The 27392-nt window shown below is 41.7% G+C and overlaps 2 protein-coding genes across 2 annotated transcripts in view; both read left to right on the top strand.

Moving 5' to 3' along the window:
* The first annotated feature begins 293 nt into the window (after nt 1-293).
* Nucleotides 294-14613, top strand: LOC106613176 (mitochondrial coenzyme A transporter SLC25A16). The gene is made up of 9 exons (XM_014215178.3): nt 294-638; nt 1097-1229; nt 7282-7374; nt 7639-7836; nt 7999-8120; nt 8266-8332; nt 8419-8581; nt 8750-8818; nt 11253-14613. The coding sequence occupies exons 2-9, from the start codon at nt 1133-1135 to the stop codon at nt 11407-11409; spliced, it is 966 nt and encodes a 321-aa protein (XP_014070653.1). The 5' UTR covers nt 294-638; nt 1097-1132; the 3' UTR covers nt 11410-14613.
* Nucleotides 12111-27392, top strand: part of LOC106613187 (polyunsaturated fatty acid 5-lipoxygenase) — a 32704-nt gene continuing 17422 nt past the window's right edge. Inside the window, exon 1 of the mRNA XM_082976775.1 lies at nt 12111-12242. The gene's annotated coding sequence lies outside the window, so the exon portion shown is untranslated. The remainder of the gene's footprint in view (nt 12243-27392) is intronic.

The following is a 27392-nucleotide window of genomic DNA, read 5'->3' as shown; positions in this document are numbered from 1 at the left end:
TTTGTCCACTTTCTCCAATTAGTATAAGTATCCAACTTCTATCAAACTACTTCAAATCCTAGACAACCCTTAAACAAACTGATATTTTGCTTCATAGTCTGTATTAAAGTTAATAACTGTTTTACAACTGTGTAATAATAATACCTTTAAAAACACTAACCTGATCCACACAAGTGCTATATGACCCAATATTTAGCAAATGATAAAGTGTTTGGGCATAGTTGACATGTTATTATTAATTGACACGTTTATGGTTTTATTGTGCACTTTTTTTTTTTTTATCAGTGACGTTATTGACATGCGCCGGTGCAACTCTCCATCTGTGCACGATGAAGGGCACTAGTGGTTGGTGATCATAAAAACACGTGCCTTCACCCTTCATACATTTAACCCAGGTAGCAAACTGGTTTTATTGCAGTTTTTGGCTATTAATTAGCTACGGATGACTCGCAAAAACAGGGACCGAAAACTGAACTCACAGACTTGTCGCTCGGTGAAGTTGTCTCCGCGAGCGCCCGCTAAGCATGTTTGTTTACTTGGGGAATCCGGAAGGGCCTGAGGCTGCCTGCAAATGCTAACGCGCCCGCTAGCTCAATTGTGCAACGTTCGTTCATCTGATAGTGTTGACCTTGCAGCGGGTAAGATTGCTAATATACGTTATCAATACAGCAACAGTCGTTTGAACTGTGAGTAACTGTTTGAACAGTCCATTCAATGGTAGATTGAAGATTGTATTTAGCTAGCTAGTTAAAGTTAATCTGCTAACGGTAACACGATAACGGTTAGTTCGAGTTCAGTGATAGCTAACATTAGCTACGTTCAATGACAGTTAGTACTAGTGATACGTGACTAGCCGGCTAGTAGCTACTTAGCTAGCCAAACCACACTATGTCTTGATTTATACTTTGTTTCAGTGATCAACTGACGTTAACGTTACATACAACGTTATGCCTCATCATCATAATGTGCCCCCCCTCCCCTCCCAGGCAAGGCAATAATGTCTTATTGGCTGTCCAATTGTGATGTAGAGTGATATCCTTTTTAATTGTGGGTGAAAAGGTAATTATATATCTGTTGTTTTTTATTCTTTCCATAGTTATGGATGCATTAGGGTCCTGATTGAACACACATCATGGCAACGGAGGCTGCAGTCTCCACCCCTGGTCGTCCTGCAATCCCCAACCACTCTCAGGGGGACTATCACTTTGTCCGCTCCTTCGTTGCTGGAGGTAAGTGTGGCTGCAGACTTAACTTGTGATTATAATACAGAAATGCAATACAGAACATACAGTAGTACACATCCAGTGACACAAACCCTGGTTCTGATGAGCTGCGTGGCTTGCAGGCTTTTTGTCCAGCAATAACGGACTACTATAATCTAAATCAGGGATGGGCAACACCACCACATCGAGAGCAAAACATTTTAGCAGCCCACCTCTTGAAGGCAGAGAGATTTATTTGTTTTAGTTAATGTTGTGCAATTCTAGACATTTTGTCATGGTGCATAGAGACAATTTTGGATTTTTAAAGCAAGTTTTCTGCAATTCTACACATTTCGACATGTGTTGGAGAGGAAAATTGGCTAATTTCCTGTAATCCTACACATTTTGCCATAGAGTGGAGAGAAATGTTTGCAGTTCAAATTCAATGTGGGCCCCCCCCGGCCGATTATTCAACCATGAATACTAAGTTTAGATAGCTGGCTACTAGACTAATTTACCAATCTAAAAAGGTTAGCTGACATGGGCTAATTGAGTGACTATCAGTGACTGACATAACAAGAGAGAAACTGCTGTTGCACAACCAAATTTCGAAATTGCACCTTGTGTATTCTACTATTCTAACTTGCATCAGTATGTTGAAACCCCGACTGAGTTGTCAGAGGACCTTCCGTGGGCCGCCAGTAGCCAACCCCTGATTTTAAAATAATGGCTTAACCTCACCAGAGATCCAGAAAAGAAATGGGTACAGTCTAGAGTTGAATAACTGGAACAGGGTTATGAAGATTCAGAGATTTCCTGACAAAACCCACTCCCTTTTCCTGGAGTAAATAACTGTGTGAAGCCGGTAAATTATAATTATTTATTTGAACAGTGTAACAGTATAGCTTCCGTCCCTCTCCTCGCCCCTACTTGGGCTAGAACCAGGGACCCTCTGCACACATCTACAACTGCCTCCCACGAAGCATCGTTACCCATCGCTCCACAAAACCCGCAGCCCTTGCGAGCAAGGGGAACAACTACTTCAAGGTCTCAGAGCGAGTGACGTCACCGATTGAAACGCTATTAGCGCGCACCACCGCTAACTAGCTAGCCATTTCACATCGGTTTCAACAGCCTGACGTGAAATGGAACTGTTAAATTATATGGAGTGGCTATGGATACAGAGTTTCTTTATCTCAATTTGCCCAGACTAAAAATATGGATATTTCTGTGCATGTGTAGGATTATTTAATTTTTTTACTTAGCCGAGTTCCCACTCCGGTGCCTACTGCAGTGCTGAGTGCTCCACAACCGCTACCACCTCCTTGATCGCTTTTGTCTGGTCACTGATGTAGCCTACAAAACTTCATGTTAAACACACAACTGTTTGACCTATTGCATTCCATGCCTCAGTAAGCATAAGCACTATTTCATGTTATATTTTCAGGAGTTCTTACAAATTTTGTTGTCAGTATTACAAACATAAGTACGACACAAACAGGCAGTCTAGTGATTACATTTTCTTCTTAGCAGCTGTTATATGCAGCTATTTACTCTCACCACGATATCAGCATATATGGTATAACTATTGCACAGGGCGACGCAAAACGAACTTGCCCATTGTCAGACTATTTTTAGGCAAACAGGCAGTCAAGTAGTGTTATTTTTTCAGGAACTGATATATGGCAGCAGCTATAAAGATGATCTTACATCATCACACAAAATGTGTCAAAAGTGTAGGCACTGCGTCCTGCTTGTGCAACTGCAATATCCATTACAACAGAGAAGGTTGTAGCCTTCATAAAGTATTTACACCCCTTAACTTTTTTCACATTTTGTTATGCTACAAGGTGGGATTACATTTTTTTTTATTTAAGTGTAATTTTTTTGTCAACGATCTACACAAAATACTCTGTCAGAAGTGGAAGTCGTCCTGCTCCTGAGGCAGCAAACCATCCCCAAACCATCACACTACCACCACCATGCTTGACTGTTGGTGTAAGGTTCTTACTGTGGAATGCAGTGTTTGGTTTTCGTCAGGCATAATGGGCCCCTTGTCATCCAAAAAGTTATACTTTTGACTCATTTGACCATAGAAATTTCTTCCAAGAGTCTTGGTGATCATCCAGATGCTTCCAGGTGCTTTTTGACAAACTTGAGTCAACTTTTTGGCCTCAAGTCCTGGATGACTTGCCTTTAAAGAGCAGAATTCATAGTTCCTTCTATTATCAGATAGTTCTACAGGAGAATGTCAGGCCATCCGTCTGTGAGCTGTAGCACAGCTGGGTCATGCAGCAAGACAATGATCCAAAACACACAACGAAATCTAAATTGTTTTTTTAGTTTCGGAATGGCCTAGTCAAAGTCCCGACCTAATCCTAATTGAGATGTTGTGGCAAGACTTGAAATGAGCAGTTTTTATACTTGAAAAACCCACAAATGTCGCTAGGTTAAAGCAGTTCTGCATGCAAGAGTGGGCCAAAATTCCTCCACAGTGATGTGAGAGACTGATCAACAACTATAGGAAGCATTTGTTTGCTGTCATTGCAGCTAAAGATGGCACAACCAGTTTTTGAGTATAAGGGGGAAATTGTTTTTTGACACAGGGGATTGAGTGTTTCATAACTTTGTTAAATAAATCAAATAAGTATACTTGTTTTGTTATTTGTGAACTCTGGTTTCTGTTATCTAGCACTGTATGTAAAATTAATAATAATCATGGTCGAATTACCGGCCAGGGGGGCCCACTTGATTTTGTTAGTCAGCCTCGCTTAGATATCATATTCAAAAATGCAAAAGTTTGGCTCCACCCTATGGCAAAATGTGTAGAATTGGAGGACATTTGCTGTAAAACACTTGTGTCCATTGATCTGAGGTCCTAGCAGTATTACGCATATTCAAAGAGGAGTCCGTAGTTTGTTTTCTAATGATCATGATTTTTTTGTCAAATAAGTTAATGAATTTATCACTGCTGATGTGAATGCCAACTTCACTTGGGGAATGCTGCTTTTTCATTAGCTTTGCGACAGTATACAACATTTTAATTTAGGATTGTTTTATTCTCTACAATCAGGTTGGAAAAGTAGGTTGGTCGACCAGCAGTGAGGGCTTTTCGATATTGCATGGTACTGTCCTTCCAAGCTAGTCGGATTTGTCAGACTTCCAATTTGGTGGAGCGCAATTTCCATTCCAATTTTCTGGAAGCTTGCTTCAGGGCTCAGGTATTTTCTGTATACCAGGGAGCTAGTTTTTTGTGACTCTTTGTTTTTAGCAGGTGCGACCGCATCTAGGGTATTACGCAAGGTTAATTTAGATCCTCAGTTAGGTGGTTAACAGATTTTTGTACTCCAATGTCCTTGGGTACGTGAAGGGAGTCTGGAAGGGCATCTAGGAATCTTTGTATTTATTAAGGATCCCCACTCTTCCTGGGGTTCAGCAACATTAAGGCAGTTATAGACAAATATTACATTACATTTCATACCTTTTCACAACACATTAAGTATGTTCCCTCAGGCCACTACTCTGTCACTTATTATTATTTATATTTTAATTGAACCTTTATTATATATATTTTAATTGAACCTTTTATTTAACTAGGCAAGTCAGTTAAGAACAAATTCTTATTTACAATGATCAATTTTATTTATATAGCCCTTCTTACATCAGCTGATATCTCAAAGTGCTGTACAGAAACCCAGCCTAAAATCCCAAACAGCAAGCAATGCAGGTGTAGAAGCACGGTGGCTAGGGGAATCTAGAAAGGAACAAAACCTAGGAAGAAACCTAGAGAGAAACCAGGCTATGAGGAGTGGCCAGTCCTCTTCTGGCTGTGCCGGGTGGAGATTATAACAGAACATGGCCAAGATGTTCAAATGTTCATAAATGACCAGCATGGTCAAATAATAATAATCACAGTAGGTGTCGAGGGTGCAACAGGTCAGCACCACAGGAGTAAATGTCAGTTGGCTTTTCATAGCCGATCATTGAGAGTATCTCTACCGCTCCTGCAGTCTCTAGAGAGTTGAAAACAGCAGGTCTGGGACAGGTAGCACGTCCGGTGAACAGGTCAGGGTTCCATAGCCGCAGGCAGAACAGTTGAAACTGGAACAGCAGCACGGCCAGGTGGACTGGGGACAGCAAGGAGTCATCATGCCAGGTGGTCCTAGGGCTCTGGTCCCCCGAGAGAGAGAATTAGAGAGGGCATACTTAAATTCACACAGGACACTGGAGAAATACTCCAGATATAATAGACTGACCCTAGCCCCCTGACACATAAACTACTGCAGCATAAATACTGGAGGCTGAGACAGGAGGGGTCGGGAGACACTGTAGCCCCATTCGAAGGCCTACCCCGGCCAAACCTGGACGTCACTGGGTCAATTGTGCCCCGCCCTATGGGACTCCCAATCATGGCCGGATGTGATACAGCCTGGATTCAAATCAGGGACTGTAGTGACGCCTCTTGCACTGAGATGCAGTGCCTTAAACTGCTGCGCCACACGGGAGCCCGAATATCTACATTACAAAATCCATGTATGTGTAGAGTGGCGTGTCTTATTGTGTGTCTTTAGTCTCCACTGTTCCATAAGGTATCTTTTTATGTTTAAAAAAAAAATTGGATTCTTCTGCTTGTGTCAGTTACCTGATGTGGAATAGAGTTCCATGTAGTCCTGTGCGCCTCCCATAGTCTGTTCGCTTGGGGATTGTGAAGAGACCTCTGGTGGCATGTCTTGTGGGGTATGCATGGGTGTCTGAGCTGTGTGCTAGTAGTTTAAACAGACACCTCGGTGCATTCAGCTTGTCAACACTTCTTACAAAAACAAGTAGTGATGAAGACAATCTCTCCTCCACTTTGAGCCATGAGAGATGTACGTGCATATTATTGTTAGCTTTCCCTGTACATTTAGGGCTAGCCATGCTGCCCTGTTCTGAGCCAATTGCCGAGGTCCCTCTTTGTGGCACCTGACCACACGACTGAACAGTATTCCAGGTGCGACAAAACTAAAAGGCAGAGCAGCGCTTTATTATGGACAGACTTCTCTCCATCTTAACTACTGTTTTCCGAGAATTTACAGCTCAGCTTTTGATAGTCCTTGGTTGGTGTCCAATCAAATTATTTGTTGCGATTGGAAACGTAATAAGATCGTGGTCTGATAGTCCAGGATTGAGGAAAAACATTTAGATCCACTATCAATTTCATGGTAATCTGTAGTGAACAAAAATATAAATGCAACATGCAACAATTTCAAAGATTTTACCGAGTTACGGTTCATTAAAATAAATAAATTAAGCCCTAATCTATGGAATTCACATGACTGGGCAGGGTTGCAGCCATGGGTGGGCCTTGGAAGGGCATAAGCCCACCCACTTGGCGGCCTGGCCCACCTGCTGGTGATCCTGGCCCAGCCAATCAGAATACGTTTTTCCCCACAAAAGGGCTTTATTACAGACTGAAATACTCCTCAGCACCCCCCCTCAGACGATCCCGCAAGTGAAGAAACCAGATGTGGAGGTCCTGGGCTGGCGTGGTTACACGTGGTCTGCTGTTGTGAGACCGGTTGAACTTACTGCCAAATTCTCTAAAACATCATTGGAGACAGTTTTTTATGGTAGAAAAATGAACTTTCAATTATCTGGCAATAGCTCTGGTGGGCATTCCTGCAGTCAGCATGCCAATTGAACACTCCCTCAACTTGAGACATCAGTGGCATTGTGTTGTGTGATAAAACTGCACATTTTAGAGTAGCCTTTTATTGTCCCCAGTACAAGGTGCATCTGTGTAATGATCATGCTTTTTAATTATCTTGATATGCCACAGCTGTCAGGTGAATGGATTATCTTGGCTAAGGAGAAATGCTCACTAACAGGGATGTAAACAAAATTTTAGAGAAAAAAGCTTTTTGTGCAAATGTTGTTCAGTGTAATATGCACTAATTCGAACTAATGCGTCTAGATTCCGGTTTGAGCAAACATGCATCTAACAGATAATTATCTGCAGATTAATTTAATGGTTATTTTACTCAGTCCAGCTCAGAGATGCTCATGTTGTGGGTGTCTGTATCTCTCTGGGTGTGTTTAGGTGTAGCTGGATGCTGTGCCAAGTCCACCATCGCTCCTCTGGACAGAGTAAAGATCTTACTGCAAGCCCATAGCCCCCACTACAAAGATCTGGGTAAGGTTTGGATAACTCTGCTGTTCTGAAATGGAGTGTTCCTCTTCCTGTAAACATGTCTGTTGGTTGTCAATTTGGTTTGTCAGTGCCACTGACGTATTCCCCCTCCCATGTAAATGTTGTATCATGTCCCGTTTAATTAATCGGAGATGTTTTATCTTACACCAGATGGCACCAGAAACTAAGCAATGACATCACACTGATCTTTCTTATTTTTGTCCTTTGCTCTCTCTCCCCTCCCTCCGTCTCTCCTCTCTCCTGTAGGAGTGGTAGCCACTCTCCGTGCTGTGCCAAAGAAGGAGGGTTACCTGGGGCTGTATAAAGGCAATGGGGCTATGATGGTCAGGATATTCCCCTACGGAGCCATCCAGTTCATGGCCTTTGACAAATACAAGAAGATCCTCAGTCAACAGCTGGGCATCTCTGGACACATCCACAGGCTTATGGCCGGTTCTATGGCAGGTGAGAGGATCAGTGGGAAGAATCCAAAAAAGACAATAGGAAGTCTGTATAATGCAGAGAAGATACTTCCTCATTCCTGATTATTTTTCAACAACAATAGTTTCCACAGTAGATACAACAGTTAAGTATATTTTATCTGACCATGTTGTTGTGTTTCTTCAGGGATGACAGCAGTGATATGTACGTACCCTCTGGATGTGATCAGAGCCCGTCTGGCATACCAGGTGAAAGGACACCATCGCTACACAGGCATCGGAAATGCCTTCCACACTATATACCTAAAGGTGCCTTTCATTTGTTCCTCTCAGTTTAAAATTAAACCTGTAATTTGAGGGAGGTGTGCAAGTTTCCCTCCTGTGTTTGTGTTTATCTTGAGTTGAGTGTTTTATCGTGAATTGAGGCTCAGCTGTTGGTGTTCTCTTTTTAAAGGAAGGAGGCATCCCTGGCTTCTACAAGGGTCTCATCCCAACCCTTATAGGCATGGCTCCATACGCAGGTGAACATGCACGCACACACACAGTGTTGTCAAGAACTTTCTGTTGAGTTTTGTGGGCCTCATTTATTCTGCCCTCCATCCTCCAGGGTTCTCGTTCTTTACCTTCGGCACGTTGAAGAGTCTAGGTCTGGCCCACTTCCCAGAGCTACTGGGGCGACCGTCCTCAGACAACCCAGAGGTGATGGTGCTGAAGACCCACGTCAACCTGCTCTGTGGTGGGGTGGCTGGAGCTATCGCACAGACCATTTCGTAGGTTGATTGATTGATTGGGTGTTTGACTGATGGATTCATTGGATTTTAAAGACCTATGTCAACTGCTCTGTGGAGGGGTGGGTAATTGGTTGGTTGATCGATATGGTTGGTTAACTCATTTGCTCTCTCTGTCCCCCCCCTTCTCTTCCCCGTCTCCTGTCCCAGCTATCCTCTGGATGTTGCCAGGAGAAGGATGCAGTTAGGGGTGGTGCTTCCTGATTCTGACAAATGTCTGTAAGTGGCACCATTTACCCCTTCCTCTCCAAACCCAGAGCTCGTATTACAAAATGAGGTGCTGATCTAGGATCAGGTTTCCCTTTCCATATAATCCAATTCTAAAAGGAAAAAGGACCCTGGACTAGACTTAGGGGGTGTACTGGATATACTGTATACTGGGGTATTTTGAAATAGCTGTATGATTTTCAATACCCTCCCCAATTTCTATTATTTACATTTTTATTCATAAAGTCAATTGAATCAGTCACATGGTATGTTTGTCTACAAAGAGCTACATGGAGCAAATTGAAGTTTTGTGATGTGATGATCCACTGTTGTTCAGCGGAAGAAAGAGAGGTGATCAAGTTACACTTGAAATTCACTACTAATATTTGCCAGCAAAATATCTTATAACTTTAAGTTAACTATCTAATTCTCCAGTCAGGGCTTCAGCCGTGCATTTGGTTTGCTAACTTGCTAGCTATAGGTGGCTAGCTTGCAAGATCAAGCTTCTTGGTTACAGTGGAGACAATCATCCCCTCCTGGATCAAGTGTGAGTAGCCTTTTGAGATAGTTGTATGAGCTGGGTTCTTTGTCCTTGCAATCACATTGTGTTCGCTTGATCTTGTTAGCATTTAGCTAGCGTCCGCTTTGGGAATTCACTAGTACTTTGCTAGTGCCTTCAGAAAGTATTCATGCACCTTGACTTTTTCCACATTTTGTTGTGTTCAGAACTAAGGTTCAAGAGTAAAAATGTGCTTTACAAGTCACATAATAAATAGCTTGGACTCCCTCTTTGTGCAATAATAGTGTTTAACATGATTTTTGAATGACTACCTCATCTCTGTACCCCATACATACAATTATCTGTAAGGTACCTCAGTCAAGGAGTGCATATCAAACACCGATTCCACCACAAAGACCAGGGAAGTTTTCCAATATCTCGCAAAGAAGGGCACCTATTGGTAGATGGGAAAAGCAGACATTGAATATCCCGTTGCGCTTGGTGAAGTTATTAATTACACTTTGGATGGTAAATAAATAGACCGAGTCACTACAAAGATAAAGGCGTCCTTCCTAACTCAGTTGACAGAGAAGAAGGAAACCACTCAGGGATTTCACCATGAGGCCAATGGTGACTAAAACAGTTACAGACTTTAATGGCTGTGATAGAAGACTGAGGATGTGTCAACAACATTGTACTTACTTGACAATAGTAACTTAATTGACAGAGTGAAAAGAAGGAGACCTGTACAGAATAAAAATGTTTCAAAACATGCATCCTGTTGGCAACAAGGCACTAAAGTAATACTGAAAAAAATGTGGCAAAGAAATGTTTCTCCTAAACACAAAGTGTTATGTTTGGGGCAGATACAACACATTACTGAGCACCACTCTCCATATTTTCAAGAACAGTGGTGGCAGCATCATGTTATGGTATGCTTGTAGTCTGAAAGACCTGAAAATGGTTGTCTAGCATTGACCAACAACCAATTTGACAGAGATTGAAGAATTTTTTTAAAGAATAATGGGCAAATGTTGCACAATCCAGGTGTGGAAAGCTCTTAGAGACTTACCCAGAAAGACTTACAGCTGTTAATCACTGCCAAAGGTGCTTCTACAAAGTATTGACTCAGGGGTGTGAATACTTCACTCTGATTCCATGTGTTATTTCATAGTTTTGATGTCTTCACTATTATTCTACAATGTAGAAAATAGTCAAAAATAAAGAAAAACACGGAAATGAGTAGGTGTATCCAAACTTTTGACCTGTCTATATTTATGTTTTAGTTTGGGAAAAATAACACCCCTTGTGTGCACTGCTGGTTATACTGCATAGCCCAGTATGGTACAGGAATGATATGGAAATCTGGATACTGCCCAACACTACCCTGGACCCTGTTTGAATACTTAGAAAAATCACTTAGGTATAGGAGTTTTGTGGAGTGTATGGTATTATTGAGTCCTAAGCCCTGGTTGGTCTTCCAGAAGACTACAGCTGTGTACCAGGCATGCCTTTCAAAGTTCGCCTGCTTCACAGTGGCAGTAGAAATACTTCACCACCTGACACTATGCTTCTAGAATGTATCCTCGTAATAATGTTTTTCTAGAGGTGGACAACCTCTGGGTTGTCAGGGCAAGAATAGACTACTCACTTAGAGTAAGACTGAGTTACTATGTTCTACTCCATACAATGAGAGCTTGTGTTTTAGATGTCAGTCCCCAGCCTGTGTACTGTGTCTGTATTAAACAGCTCTGTCTTTGAGGTTTAGAATGCTGAAACAGACTGGCACTGGCAGAATAACCTATTCTGAACATCTTTAACAAATAGAAAATGCAAATGTTATTATTTTGAATTAACATATTAAAATGTCATTGATAAGTACCTGGTAAGCCTCGCACTGTAAAATAAATTAACTTTTTTTGTCTTCCTACTTGTCTCCCTCTACAGTACCCTGACCAAGACTCTGAAGTATGTGTACAGTCAGTATGGGATGAAGAAGGGTCTGTACAGAGGGCTGTCTCTCAACTACATCCGCTGTGTGCCCTCTCAGGCTGTGGCCTTCACCACCTATGAGTTCATGAAGCAAACCCTCCACCTCAACTAGCTGCTCCCTCCCCATCCATCCAACTCCACCCTTCATCTCTGCATAGCTGGATTGGGGCACGTTCACTAAGGCTAAACACTCTGAAACGTTTAGAGAGAGAGAAAGACCGCTACTAGAGATCTATCTCAACACAACCTGACCGAGAGCATTGACTGGGGCTATACATTCTGAAATGTTTAGGAACTTCCTTAGAAACTCCCTGCATCTCAACACAACCTGACTGAGAGCATTCACTGGGGCTATACATTCTGAAATGTTTTTCTGAACGTCTTTCAGTGCCCTGAATATTCCTTATTAGATGTGTTAATTTACCCTAGTAAACCTTTTCTGTTTTAAGGAGGTCGGCTTCCGCTTGGAGGTATTGAACCCTGCTACCAGAGGAGGCCATTGGGGCTCAGCCACTGGAGCCATGCTGAGCCCAGTCGCTCTTTGCCCCAGTCGGAAAGCAGATGAAGGCACTGGCCCCCATAGCAATGCCTCAAACAACTGGCAGTGCCAATCCAGTGCCCCTGTCTGTTCTCAGCTCCTGCTTTTGTGATTCTCCCTCTTATAATGTCGTTCTAAAACCGCCCAACCTGTGGCTTTGGACAACACCCCGGCAACTATTGCCATGGATACCTATGGACAATGACTCCCTCTGCTTCGATGGGTGGCTATGTGCAATGAACCCCAAATGACTTTCGTTGGTAATGCCATAGCAACCCAATTCTGTACACTGCCTCCCACCCTACCTAAGAAGTCACACAGACAATAACGGAGGGGAAAGTCACACCGGGCAATCTGCCTTAACATAATCGGAGGTCTTCTTTTCCTCATGTACCTACCTGACACTTGTGAGTACAAACCTAGACACATAAAATAATGAGACAAGGATTTAAATGTGTAATATGTCTGTTTTTATAAGAGTTATAGGACAACTCCTACATTTTATGAGAATTAACAACACTCTCCCCAAGCTTGTGTTTAACACAGAACTGTGCTTTTTGAGCATCCTGAGTTTAGTAGAATCCAAATGATAAAATCCCAAAACATCACATTCAGTTTGTTCAAAACTGAACATCAAATTGTATTATTTTGATGGTCTCCAAAAAGTCTCATTGTCGGACATTGAAACAGGTTTGTCCCATGCAGTTTAACAGATATAACAGGTGTGTATCTGTAGGAGTGTTGTCTTTGGTTTTGACGTGTGTGTGTTTGTGTCCATTCAGGGTTTAGTGTGTAGTAAGTCTCTTCTCTACTGTGCAGGTTTGGGGTCCAATGCCTTGTTGTATACAAGTTGCTATTTATGTGTTGTGTTCCTATCCACAAAGCCTCTGTGCACTTTGCCAATCTTTTACCCGTATAGCCAACAAATCTATATAGATATATATCTAATTGCAACAGAGACATAGTGTCTGAAATGCCAACCTATTCCCTATATAGTGCACTAGTCAGGCTCTGGCCTAAAGTAGTGCACTATATAGGGAAAAGGGTGTCATCTTGGACATAACCATGGCTGCTAGTCAGTTTTTACTTTAACCAGGCCAGCTTGTCATTGGCTACGACGTAACAATGTAGGCTAACGTTGGGTACAAGGCAGTGGTGTAGCGTGCAGAAACATTCTCACAACGTTCTCTGGCTAATGATGATGTGCACCTACCTGAAGAGGATTTTGAAATGATAGAGATTTCTGTTGAGGAAAGAGTCTAGCAGGGTTGCAAAATTCTACTTTCCCAAAATGCCCTGCTTTCCCAGAAATTCCAGTTGGAGGATTTTGATATTGTTCCTGTGAGATGACAATGAACTGAGGTAGGCTATGGACTGACAGTGGTGGTTTTAACATATGTTGTGTTTTCTTTACCTCTTGCCTACATTTCCCTGTGTTCAGGTGTGTGTCGCGGGGTGTAGAAAGCATTTGTCAGCAACTGAACAAGATCTAGACACTAGTATTAAAAGATATGCTATATAATGTATCCTATGTAAGATTTGCTATATAGGTGAAGCACTCAAATGGAAACCTGAGTTAAGTACTTCAAGGGGGGAAAAACTAGCACTTTGGAGCCGTTGGCTTTTTTGTGTTTATTTATGAAAGTGTAGTGTGACTGTGTGGCCACAAGGTGTCCACAATGAGTCAGTAATAAGTTTACCGACAACATCATCTGTAGCCTGCCCTGCATGTAACTGGACATACATTGCCATGCTGAAGCCTTCATAACCACTACTACAGCGACGTATGTATTCTGATCTGTCCATGTATCATCATGATGACTTTGGATATGTCATTTTCCTCTTGGTTTGAATGTACATCTGTGTTCTGTACCCGTATTCATGAAGTGTCAGTTTTGCCTTTTCGATCATAATGAATAAGAGGGGGACCTGATGTCGGTACTAGTGCTTCATGACAGTATGCCCTGTTCTTCTCTTGTTTAGCAAAATGATGTAAGGCAGTAGGAAGACAAGAGTCATAATGCACATCTCACTGGTCTCAAGTCACTTCCTTTCCCAATCTACTGTACTTTCCGTCACCTGCACTGAACGAGCTGGATAGGTAAAAGCTACTTCCTGGTAGGCACAATGTTTTCCCAGACTTATTCCACTTAAAAAATGAACTGCTACTTTTGGTTTATAAAAGTTTAAATTCGCTATTCAGAAAAGTCTGAGCCCTCTCCCACTAGAACAGTGTTTCCCAAACTCTGTCATTGGGACCCCAAGGGGTGCACATTTCGTTTTTTGCACTGCACAGCTGAGTCAAATAATAAACAAATCATTAAGCTTTGATTATTTAATCGGCTGTGTAGTGCAGGTGCAAAAACCAAAATGTCCCCAGGACCGAGTTTGGGAAATGCTGCGCAAGAATGAACGATATTGATAGGACAGGCACTTGTCAGTCACAATGTGAACGATGACAGGGAAACGCTGCTGGTTTGACAATCTGCTGTCTGTCTCACCTCCAGGTACCTGTGGGATTTGTGTGCGCTGTGGTTGGTTTGAAGTCAAATTTCTTTACAGATAGCAAGATGCGCCTTCATCGTGGTAACGATGATTCGAAATCCACTGAGCCTAATTATTGTTTTCTTGCACATTTGTTTTTTGTGTGTTCCCTATAGCCAGCCACGGAATCGTGATGCATAGGCAATTTACTGTGCTTTGATTGACGACCGAACAGCAAATGTTGACTAGTTTATAAAACGTGTCAAACTGACTGAATAAAAGTGATCACCTATATCCCTTTGGAATTCATAAATCATACAACATAGTTTATGTTCATGGAATCGCCCCTGTACAAGTAAACCAAAGATCTCGTTTGTATTTTCCTAGGATATGAAGTCCATGTCGGGACTTTCCAGATAGTGGCGCAAAATTGAGTGTGACTATTCCGTACCGAATCGCATCAGAGAGAACTGTTAATTTGGCTCCCTCTTTTGCATACTGGTGTATATATATATATATATATATAAGTCCATAAAGAAGGTGAATCCTCGCTGAAGGAACAATAGGTAGTGGAGCGAGAGCCTAATTTTGTTCTAAATGTGCTAATTTTACTTTAATTCATTTCTGTAAAATCAGAAAGCTATAATACTTAAGACTGATATAACCATTTTATTTTTTTCAATTTAAACTTTAATTTATTTTTCAAGATAATGTGCCCTATTTACTTTAACTTGAACAACAAACATCATTCTGGCAATTTATATATTGCAGTAAAACTGTAAATACGACTTTAATCTTAAGGGAAGACAGGTTAAATGTTTTTATGTTTGCCTCTTAGAAATTAGTCCTGATCATATAGGCCTAGAAAATATCCAAAACAACTAACAATACACTGAATTCACACGTTTTCAGTCATTTAAATTGTAAAGTCATGTCTTTCTACACAATACCACAACTAATTTTACCAATCTGGGATGTGTACTCGATAAAGTATTCAATCATTTTGCTGTGTATTTGAGATGTAATCAAGGCATTAGAATGTACCAGAGGCCACCAAAATGGAGCTTGTTCGGCCAGGGAGGGCTACTTTTTTCTACTTGGCTGGCTAGTCTGTGTAGTGAGGGAAAACACTATAGGCAGCTTTACATATTGCTTTCACCCATCCTGTGTTTTCAGATCAGTGCAGATGAAGGCGAGGCGAGGAAGCCACTAGACTATTGAGATGCACCCTCACACTTTCACAGGTGGTGGATGCATGAATGCCAAGCGACAAAGGGGGAGGTAGTACTTACATGTTGCAGTGCTATAACAAAAAAGTGAAACCATACTTTCTTTGGAGCACTAATGCCCTGTCCCAATGCTCATCTCTCTCCTATGAGATTATGTTTACCTATGATTTCTCCCAGCCCTTTGCCTACACCTCTAAGCCCATATCATTGATGCTCAGACTCTATCCTCTATACTGTTTTGTTCTTTTGGTGCTAGAAAACTTTATACAACAGTGCATAGTTGACTGAAATCGGGATTGTATTCAGCGGGTATAAATGGGAGAAAACATTTTCAAATGAAAATTAAAGATTTATGATTTTATTACGATTCCCATTAGCCGACGACAGCCAGTCTTCCTGGAGTCCGACACATAACAAAAAAGACTTTACAATGTACATATATTTAAAACTTTAACATAGACGTTACAGACTTATATATAAAACATTTAATAGAAAAATGTCAAAGGCCCAAAAATATGAAGTAATAATAATGTGTGGGTGTGTGTGCACATCTATCAGTTACACATACAGTACCAGTCAAAAGTTTGGACACCTACTCATTCCAGGATTTTCTTTTCTTTTTACTATTTCCTACATTGTAGAATAATCGTGACAACATCAACTATGAAATAACACATGGAATCATGTAGAAACCAACAAAGTGTTAAACAAATCAAAATATATTTGACATTCTTCAGTAATAGTAGTAGCCAACCTTTGCCTTGATGACAGCTTTGCACACTCTTGCCATTCTCTCAACCAGCTTCATGAGGTAGTCACCTGGAATGCATTTCAATTATAAGGTGTTCCTTGTTAAAAGTGAATTTGTGGAATTTCTTTCCTTAATGCATTTGAGCCAATCAGTTGTTGTGACAAGGTAGGGGTGATGTACAGAAGATAAACTTATTTGGTAGAAGACCAAGTCCATATTATGGCAAGAACAGCTCAGATAAACAAAGAGAAATGACAGTCCATCATTGACTGACCTTCATGTCCTAAAGTAATCTGGACAATTTCAAGAACTTTCAAAGTTTCTTCAAGTGCAGTCGCAAAAACCACCAAGCTCTATGATGAAACTGGCTCTCATGAGGACTGCCACAGGTAAGGGAAACCCAGAGTTACCTCTGCTGCAGAGACTAAGTTCATTAGAGTTAATCACCAATTAACTGCACCTCAGATTGCAGTCCAAATAAATGCTTCACAGAGTTCAAGTAACACACATCTCAACATCAACTGTTCAGAGGAGATGGCGTGAAGCAGGCCTTCATGGTCGAATTGCTGCAAAGAAACCACTACTAAAGGACACCAATTAGAAGAAGAGACTTGCTTGTGCCAAGAAACACGAGCAATGGACATTAGACCGGTGGAAGTCTGTCCTTTGGTCTGATGAGCCCAAATGTTTTATTTTTGGTTCCAACCGCGTGTCTTTGTGAGACGCAGAGTAGGTGAACGGATGATCTCCGCATGTGTGGTTCCCACCGTGAAGCATGGAGGAGGAGGTGTGGGGGTGCTTTGCTGCTGACACTGTCTGTGATTTATTTAGAATACAAGGCACACTTAACCAGCATGGCTACCACAGCATTCTGCAGCGATACGCTATCCCATCTGGTTTGGGCTTAGTGGGACTAGCATCATTTGTTTTTTTAACAGGACAATGACCTAAAACACACTTCCAGGCTGTGTAAGGGCTATTTGACCAAGAAGAGTGATGGAGTGCTGCGTCAGATGACCTGGCCTCTACAAACACCCGACCTCTACCCAATTGAGATGGTTTGGGATGAGTTGGACGGCAGAGTGAAGGAAAAGCAGCATATGTAGGAACTCCTTCAAGACTGTTGGAAAAGCATTCCAGGTGACTACCTCAAGAAGCTGGTTGAGAGAATTCTAAGAATGTGCAAAGCTGTCATCAAGGCGAAATAATCTAAAATATATTTTAATTTAATTCACTTTTTTTGGTTACTACATGATTCCATATCTGTTATTTAATAGTTTTGACGTCTTCACTATTCTACACTGTAGAAAATAGAAAAAATTAAGAAAAACCCTTGAATGAGTAGGTGTGTCCAAACTTTTCACTAGTACATACACACAAAAATTAAGTCAGATGGGGGAGAGACGTTGTGAGGTGTTGCTTTATTTCTTTTTTAACCCAGTTTGCTGTTTACTTGCGCTATGAGATGCAATCGTGGCTCTATATAATATTGTACGATTTCTTTGAATTTGTTCTGGACCTGGGGACTGTGAAGAGTCCCCTGGTTCGCAATCACACTGCCCTTACCCGCCTGGACAAGAGGAATACCTATGTAAGAACGCTGTTCATCGACTACAGCTCAGCATTTAACACCATAGTACTCTCCAAACTCGTCATTAAGACCCTGGGTCTCGACAGTGCCCTGCGCAACTGGGTCCTGGACTTTCTGACGGGCCGCCCCCAGGTGGTGAGGGTAGGAAACAAAATCGCAACCCCGCTGATCCTCAACACTGGGGCCCCACAAGGGTGTGTTCTCAGCCCTCTCCTGTACTCCATGTTCACCCATGACTGCGTGGCCATGCACGGCTCCAACTCAATCATCAAGTTTGCAGACGACACTACAGTAGTAGGCTTGATTACCAACAACAACGAGACAACCTACAGGGAGGAGGTGAGGGTCCTCGGAGTGTGGTGTCAAGAAAATAACCTCACACTCAACGTCAACAAAACAAAGGAGATGATCGTGGACTTCAGGAAACAGCAGAGGGTGCAGCCCCCTATCCACATCGACGGGACAGTATTGGAGAAGGTGGGAAGTTTTACGTTTCTTGGCGTACACATCACGGACAAACTGAAATGGTCCACCCACACAGACAGCGTGGTGAAGAAGGCGCAACAGCGCCTCTTCAACCTCAGAAGGCTGAAGAAATTGGTCTCGTCACCAAAAACACTCAAACTTTTACAGATGCACAATCGTATCACCGCCTGGTACAGCAACTGCTCCGCCCACAACCGTAAGGCTCTCCAGAGGGTACTGAGGTCTGCACAACGCATCACCGTGGGCAAACTACCTGCCCTCCAAGACACCTACACCACCCGATGTCACAAAAGATCATCAAGGACAACAACCAACCGAGCCATTGCCTGTTCACCCCGCTATCATCCAGAAGGTGAGGTCAGTACAGGTGCATCAAAGCTGTTTTTTATTTTTTTATTTTAGCAAATGTATTAACTGAAATATCACATTTACATACAGTTGAAGTCAAGTTTATACACACTTAGGTTGGAGTCATTAACTTGTTTTTCAACCACTCCACAAATTTCTTGTATACAAACTATAGTTTTGTCAAGTCGGTTAGGACATCTACTTTGTAAGTAATTTTTCCAACAATTGTTTACAGACTGATTATTTCACTGTATCACAATTCCAGTGGGTCAGAAGTTTACATACACTAAGTTGACTGTGCCTTTAAACAGCTTGGAAAATTCTAGAAAATTATGTCATGGCTTTAGAAGCTTCTGATGGGCTAATTGACATCATTTGAGTCAATTGGAAATGTGGATGTTTTTCCAGGCCTACCTTCAAACTCAGCGCCTCTTTGCTTGACATCATGGGAAAATCAAAAGAAATCAGCCAAGACCTCAGAAAATTGTGGACCTCCACAAGTCTGGTTCATCCTTTGGAGCAATTTCCAAACACCTGAAGGTACTACGTTCATCTGTACAAACAATAGTACGCAAGTATAAACACCATGGGACCACGCAGTCGTCACGCCGCTCAAGAAGGAGACGAGTTCTGTCTCCTGGAAATGAACGTACTTTGGTCCGAAAAGTACAAATCAATCCCAGAACAACAGCAAAGGACCTTGTGAAGATGCTGGAGGAAACAGGTACAAAAATAACTATATCCACAGTAAAACGAGTCCTATATCGACATAACCTGAAAGGCCGCTCAGCAAGGAAGAAGCCACTGCTCCAAAACCGCCATAAAAAAGCCAGACTTCGGTTTGCAACTGCACATGGGGACAAAGATCGTACTTTTTGGAGAAATGTCCTCTGGTCTGATGAAACAAAAATAGAACTGTTTGGCCATAATGACCATGGTTATGTTTGGAGGGAAAAGGGGGAGGCTTGCAAGCCAAAGAACACCATCCTGACTGTGAAGCACGGGGGTGGCAGCATCATGTTGTGGGGGTGATTTGCTGCAGGAGGGACTGGTGCATTTCACAAAATAAATGGCATCATGAGGAGGAAAATTATGTGGATATATTGAAGCAACATCAAGACATCAGTCAGGAAGTTAAAGCTTGGTCGCAAATGGGTCTTCCAACTGGACAATGACCCCAAGCATATTTCCAAAGTTGTGGCAAAATGGCTTAAGGACGACAACAGTCAAGGTAATGGAGTGGCCATCACAAAGCCCTGACCTCAATCCCTTAGAAAATTTGTGGGCAGAACTGAAAAAGTGTGTGCGAGCAAGGGGGCCTACAAACCTGACGCGGTTACACCAGCTCTGTCAGGAGGAATGGGCCAAAATTCACCCAACTTACTGTGGGAAGCTTGTGGAAGGCTATCTGAAATGTTTGACCCAAGTTAAACAATTTAAAGACAATGCTACCAAATACTAATTGAGTGCATGTAAACTTCTGACCCACTGGGAATGTGATGAAAGAAATAAAGCTGAAATAAATCATTCTCTCTACTATCATTCTGACATTTCACATTCTTAAAATAAAGTGGTGATCCTAACTGACAGACAGGGAAATGTTACTAGGATTAAATGTCAGAAATTGTGAAAACTGAGTTTAAATATATTTGGCTAAGCTGTATATTAACTTCCGACTTCAACTGTAAGTATTCAGACCATTTGCTCTGTACTTTGTTATAGCACATTTGGCAGTGATTACAGTATGAGTCTTCTTGGGTATGATGCTCCAAGCTTGGCACACCTGTATTTGGGGAGTTTCTCCCACTCTTCTTTGTAGATTATCTCAAGCGCTGTCAGGTTGGATGGGGAATGTTGCTGCACAACTATTTTCAGGTCTCTCCAGAGATGTTCGATCGGGTTCAAGTCTGGGCTCTGGCTTGGCCATTCAAGGACATTCGGAGACTTGTCCCGAAGCCATTCTTGCGTTGTTGTAGCTGTGTGCTTAGGGTTGTTGTCCTGTTGGAAGGTGAACCTTCGCCCCAGTCTGAGTTCCTGAGCGCTTTGGAGCATGTTTTCATCAAGGATTTCTCTGTACTTTGCTTTGTTCATCTTTCTCTCGTTCCTGACTTGTCTCCCAGTCCCTGCCACTGAAAAATCTCCACACAGCATGATGCTGCCACCACCATGCTTCCCCGAAGGGATGGTGCCAGGTTTCCTCCAGATGTGACGCTTGGCATTCAGGCCAAAGAGTTCAGTCTTGGTTTACTCAGACCAAAGGAATCTTATTCTCATAGTCTGAGAGTTTTTAGGTGCCTTCTGGCAAACTCCAAGCGGGCTGTCATGTGCCTTTTTACTGAGGAGTGGCTTCCGTCTTGCCACTCTACCATAAAGGCCTAATTGGTAGTGTGCTGCATAGATTGTTGTCCTTCTGGAAGTTTCACCCATCTCCACAGAGGAACTCTGGAGCTCTGTCATTGACCATCTGGTTCTTGGTCACCTTGGTTTTGCTCTGACGTGCACTGACAACTGCGGGACCTAATATAGACAGGTGTGTGCCTTTCCAAATCATGTCCAATCAATTTAATTTACCACAGGTGGACTCCAATCATGTTGTTGATCATCCTTGAGATGTTTCTATGTAAACAGGATGTACCTGAGCTAAATTTTGAGGCTCATAGTAAAGAGTCTGAACACTTATGTAAATAAGGTATTTCTGTTGTTTTTTTTTCTAAAAACCTGTTTTCGCTTTGTCATTATGGGGTACTGTGTGTAGATTGAGGTATTTTTTTAAATGTATTTAATCAATTTTAGAATAAGGCTGTAACGTAACAATGTGGAAAAAGTCAAGGGGTCTGAATATTTCTGAATAGCTCTGACTGACATACATTTTGGCATTTTTAACACATTGTTTCTCACAAAAACAAGAATTGATGCAGGTAAATCTCTCCTACTTTGAACTACGAGAGACTGACATGCATACTGTTGACATTTTCCCTCTGTGTACATTGAAGGGCAAGATGTGCTGCTCTGTTGTGGGCCGGCTGCCGCTTTTCTAGGTCTTTTGCAGCACTTGACCATATCACCGAACAATAGTAAAGATTAGATAAAACTTGAGCGTGCAGGACTTTTAGTTGACTGGTGTTAAAAATGCTGAACATCTCTTTATCACACAGACCTCTCCCCATCTTTACAGCAAATTAATCAATATGGCTTGACCATGAACATATACAGTCTAAGGTGACACCAAAAAGTTTAGTCTCCTCAACAGCTGAACTTAGGGAATGATTTGTACCAAATGCAAAGCTTTTAGTTTTAGATATGTTCAGGACTAGTTTATTACTAGCCACCAATTCCCAAACTGACCAACACTTTGTTTTAGGGTTACAGCGATTTCACTACTTGTGGTTGCTGACATGCATAATATTGAATCATCAGCGTACATAGACACAAAGAGCTGCCTTGCGGAATACCACACTTTACTTGTTTTACATTATAGAAGCTTCCATTGAAGAAAACCCTCTGTGAGCTGGGTTTAGACCGTCGTGAGACAGGTTAGTTTGATAGAGGATATGATATGATAGAGGATTTAAAACCATAACACATTTTTTAGTAACAGATTCTGGTCAATAATATTGAACTTTGCACTGAAGTCTAACAACATACAAATCATTAATGTCATTTCAGTACATGTTGAGTGCCCTTCTCTACAAGCAAGCTGAAAGTTTGTGTTCATTTGTCCAGAGAAATACCATTGTATCTGGTCAAACACTATTTTTTTCCCAAAAGTTTGCTAAGAGCTGGCAGCAAGCTGATTGGTTGGCTGTTAGAATCAGTAAAGGGTTCATTACCAATCTTGGGTAGTCAAATAACTTTAGCTTCCCTCCAGGTCTGAGGACAACACTTCTCAGATTGAGGTAGCATCTCCTTCTCCGTTTCAAAATGTTTTATCCCATTTGGTGTTTACTGAACGTGGCCCTGTTAACTCTTTTGTTAACCCTCACATGGGTTTTAGACATATAATGTATGCTATTTAGCTTTGGATAAAAGCAAATTAGTCCTGCGTGCATACATTTTACATATGGGTGGTCCCGGGAATCGAACCCACTACCCTGAGCTACAAAGGACCATAATTGTCTCTGTAAATGTCTAATTAGAGTGAGATTGGTTGCATTAATAAGTGGAGCGCCTGTAATGAATGTAGTAATGTGTTTATTCTGTAGGCCTAAATCATGCTGTTGAAACGCTACGGTCCGAAATCCTAACTTGAGATCTACAGTGGCAAGAAAAAGTATGTGAACCCTTTGGAATTATTTGGATTTCTGCATACATTGGTCATCAAATTTGATCTGATCTTCATCTAAGTCACAACAATAGATAAACATATTGTGCTTAAACTAATAAAACACAAATTATTGTATTTTTCTGGTCTATATTGAGTACATCATTTAAATATTCACAGTGTAGGTTGGGAAAAGTATGTGAACCCTTAGTCTAATGACTTCTCTTAATACTAATTGGAGTCAGGAGTCAGCTAACCTGGAGTCCAATCAATAAGACGAGATTGGAGATGTTGGTTAGAGCTGCCTTGCCCTATTAAAAAAATAATAATAATCATAAAATGTGAGTGCTATTCACAAGAAGCATTGCCTGATGTGAACCACGCCTTGAACAAAAGAGATCTCAGAAGACCTAAGATTAAGAATTGTTGACTTGCATAAAGCTCAAAAGGGTTAGAAAAGTATCTCTAAAAGCCTTGATGTTCATCAGTCCATGGTAAGACGAATTGTCTATAAATGGAGAAAGTTCAGCACTGTTGCTACTCTCCCTAGGAGTGGCCGTCCTGCAAAGATGACTGCAAAAGCACAGCGCGGAATGAGGTTAAGAAGAATCCTAGTGTCAGCTAAAGACTTACATAAATCTCTGGAACATGCTAACATCTCTGTTGACGAGTCTACGATATGTAAAACACTAAACAAGAATGGTGTTCATGGGAGGAAACAGTGGAAGAAGCCACTGCTGTCCAAAAAAAAACATTTCTGCACGTCTGAAGTTTGCAAAAGTGCACCTGGATGTTCCACAGCGCTACTGGCAAAATATTCTGTGGACAGATGAAACTAAAGTTGAGTTGTTTGGAAGGAACACACAACACTATGTGTGGAGAAAAAAAGGCACAGCACACCAACATCAAAGCCTCATCCCAACTGTAAAGTATGGTGGTGGGAGCATCAGGGTTTGGGGCTGCTTTGCTGCCTCAGGGCCTGGACAGCTTGCCATCATTGAATGAAAAATGAATTCCCAAGTTTATCAATACATTTTGCAGGAAAATGTTAGTGTATCTGTCCACCAATTGAAGTTGGGTGATGCAACAGAACAACGACCCCAAAACAGAAGTAAATCAACAACAGAATGGCTTCAACAGATGAAAATAAACCTTCTGGAGTGGCCCAGTCAGAGTTCTGACCTCAACCCGATTTGAGATGCTGTGGCATGACCTCAGTAGAGCAGTTCACACCAGACATCCCAAGAATATTACTTAACTGAAACAATTTTGTAAAGAGGAATGGTCCAAAATTCCTCCTGACCGTTGTGCTGGTCTGATCCGCAACTACAGAAAACATTTGGTTGAGGTTGTTGCTGCCAAAGGAGGGTCAACCAGTTATTAAATCCACGGGTTCACATACTTTTTCCACACTGCACTGTGAATGTTTACATGGTGTGTTCAATAAAGATATGAAAACGTATAATTGTTTGTGTGTTATTAGTTTAAGCAGGCTGTGTTTGTCTGTTGTGACCTAGATGAAGATCAGATCAAATTTGATGACCAATTTATGCATAAATCCTGGTATTTCCAAAGGGTTCACATACTTTTTCTTGACACTGTACGCTAGTACAGTGAGGGGGGGAAAAGTATTTGATCCCCTGCTGATTTTGTACGTTTGCCCACTGACAAAGAAATTATCAGTCTATAATTTTAATGGTAGGTTTATTTGAACAGTGAGAGACAGAATAACAACAACAAAAAATCCAGAAAAATGCATGTCAAAAATGTTATAAATTGATTTGCATTTTAATGAGGGAAATAAGTATTTGACCCCTCTGCAAAACATGACTTAGTACTTGGTGGCAAAACCCTTGTTGGAAATCACAGAGGTCAGACGTTTCTTGTAGTTGGCCACCAGGTTTGCACACATCTCAGGAGGGACTTTGTCCCACTCCTCTTTGCAGATATTCTCGAAGTCATTAAGGTTTCGAGGCTGACGTTTGGCAACTCGAACCTTCAGCTCCCTCCACAGATTTTCTATGGGATTAAGGTCTGGAGACTGGCTAGGCCACTCCAGGACCTAAATGTGGCTCTTCTTGAGCCACTCCTTTGTTGCCTTGGCCATGTGTTTTGGGTCATTGTCATGCTGGAATACCCATCCACGACCCATTTTCAATGCTCTGGCTGAGGGAAGGAGTTTCTCACCCAAGATTTGACGGTACATGGCCCCGTCCATCGTCCCTTTGATGCGGTGAAGTTGTCCTGTCCCCTTAGCAGAAAAACACCCCCAAAGCATAATGTTTCCACCTCCATGTTTGACGGTGGAGATGGTGTTCTTGGGGTCATAGGCAGCATTCCTCCTCCTCCAAACACGGCGAGTTGAGTTGATGCCAAAGAGCTCCATTTTGGTCTCATCTGACCACAACACTTTCACCCAGTTGTCCTCTGAATCATTCAGATGTTCATTGGCAAACCTCAGATGGGCATGTATATATGATTGCCAGCAGCATACCACCCTGCATCCCACTGCTTGCTTGCTTCTGAAGCTAAGCAGGGTTGGTCCTGGTCAGTCCCTGGATGGGAGACCAGATGCTGCTGGAAGTGGTGTTGGAGGGCCAGTAGGAGGCACACTTTCCTCTGGTCTAAACAATATACCAATGCCCTGTGTAGGATGCTGTCTTTCAGATGGGATGTTAAACGGGTGTCCTGACTCTCTGAGGTCATTAAAGATCCCATTGCACTTATTGAAAGAGTAGGGGTGTTAACCCCGGTGTCCTGGCTAAATTCCCAATCTGGCCCTCATACCATCACGGCCACCTAATCATCCCCAGCTTACAATTGGCTCATTCATCCCCCTCCTCTCCCCTGTAACTATTCCCCAGGTCGTTGCTGTAAATGAGAATGTGTTCTCAGTCAATTTACCTGGTAAAATAACGGTAAAATAAATATGTGCTTTCTTGAGCAGGGGGACCTTGCGGGCGCTGCAGGATTTCAGTCCTTCATGACGTAGTGTGTTACCAATTGTTTTCTTGGTGACTATGGTCCCAGCTGCCTTGAGATCATTGACAAGATCCTCCCGTGTAGTTGTGGGCTGATTCCTCACCGTTCTCATGATCATTGCAACTCCACGAGGTGAGATCTTACATGGAGCCCCAGGCCGAGGGAGATTGACAGTTCTTTTGTGTTTCTTCAATTTGCGAATAATCGCACCAACTGTTGTCAACTTCTCACCAAGCTGCTTGGCGATGGTCTTGTATCCCATTCCAGCCTTGGCCATGGTGGAGAGTTTGGAATCTGATTGATTGCTTCTGTGGACAGGTGTCTTTTATACAGGTAACAAGCTGAGATTAGGAGCACTCCCTTTAAGAGTGTGCTCCTAATCTCAGCTCGTTACCTGTATAAAGGACACTTGGGAGCCAGAAATCTTTCTGATTGAGAGGGGGTCAAATGCTTATTTCCCTCATTAAAATGCAAATCAATTTATAATATTTTTTACATGTTTTTCTGGATTTTTGTTGTTGTTATTCTGTCTCTCATTGTTCAAATAAACCTACCATTAAAATGATAGACTGATCATTTCTTTGTCAGTGGGCAAACGTACAAAATCAGCAGGGGATCAAATACTTTTTTCCCTCACTGTAACTCAAATGTTCAGGTAAATTCCCCATTTATATTGATACATGGTTTACAGAGAAGTCCAAGTCAATTCCATTTCAATTCAGGAAGTAAACTGAAATCCCAATTCCAATTATACTCATTGAAAAGCAATGACGAGAATTAGAATTTTGGTTTACCTGTGGAATTAATATTGAATTGAGCCAAATCTTGTCTGGATTCAGGCCTAAAGAGTATTAACTCACTGCTGCTCATTGTAACCTGACAGTAGACTACACATGAACTATCCTAGCCTGGTTAAAACAGACTAAACGCTGTGCTCACCTTACACTCTGGACAATGGTGAGCACAGCATTATGTCTGGTGTAACCAGGCTAGAACTACCCTGTCTTCAGGTCTGTCTATTTATGATAAATGTATATGATGATATTATAATAATATATCAGGAAGGGAATTTTGGTTTTGTCTGAAATGTAAATAATTTGTTGGGTACTACTGAAGAATGATATTTTTTTTTTTTTTACCAGTTTCATTTGTCCATTTAGGCAGAAATTGTCAGTTTTGCTTGTTCTGATTTTATAAATTATAAAAGATCTGAATTGCGCTAAAATGTTGTCTTATTGAGTCAATATGAAAATAAAGGCTCTTATTTCTCATACAGTACTTATGATTTGGTCGTGTGGTTTATATTAGTAATTTAACAGATGCTCTTATCCAGAGCGACTTACAGTAGTGAGTGCATACATTTTCACTTACTGATCAAGTAAGAAATGTATTGTTATCCAACAAAATTAGCTACATAAATGTATA

The sequence above is a fragment of the Salmo salar genome, chromosome 01, assembly GCF_965601325.2.
Source record: "Salmo salar chromosome 01, fSalSal1, whole genome shotgun sequence".
Lineage (NCBI taxonomy): Eukaryota > Metazoa > Chordata > Actinopteri > Salmoniformes > Salmonidae > Salmo > Salmo salar.
The sequence above is the reverse complement of the archived record's forward strand: the minus strand, read 5'-3'. Positions and strand labels throughout refer to the sequence as shown.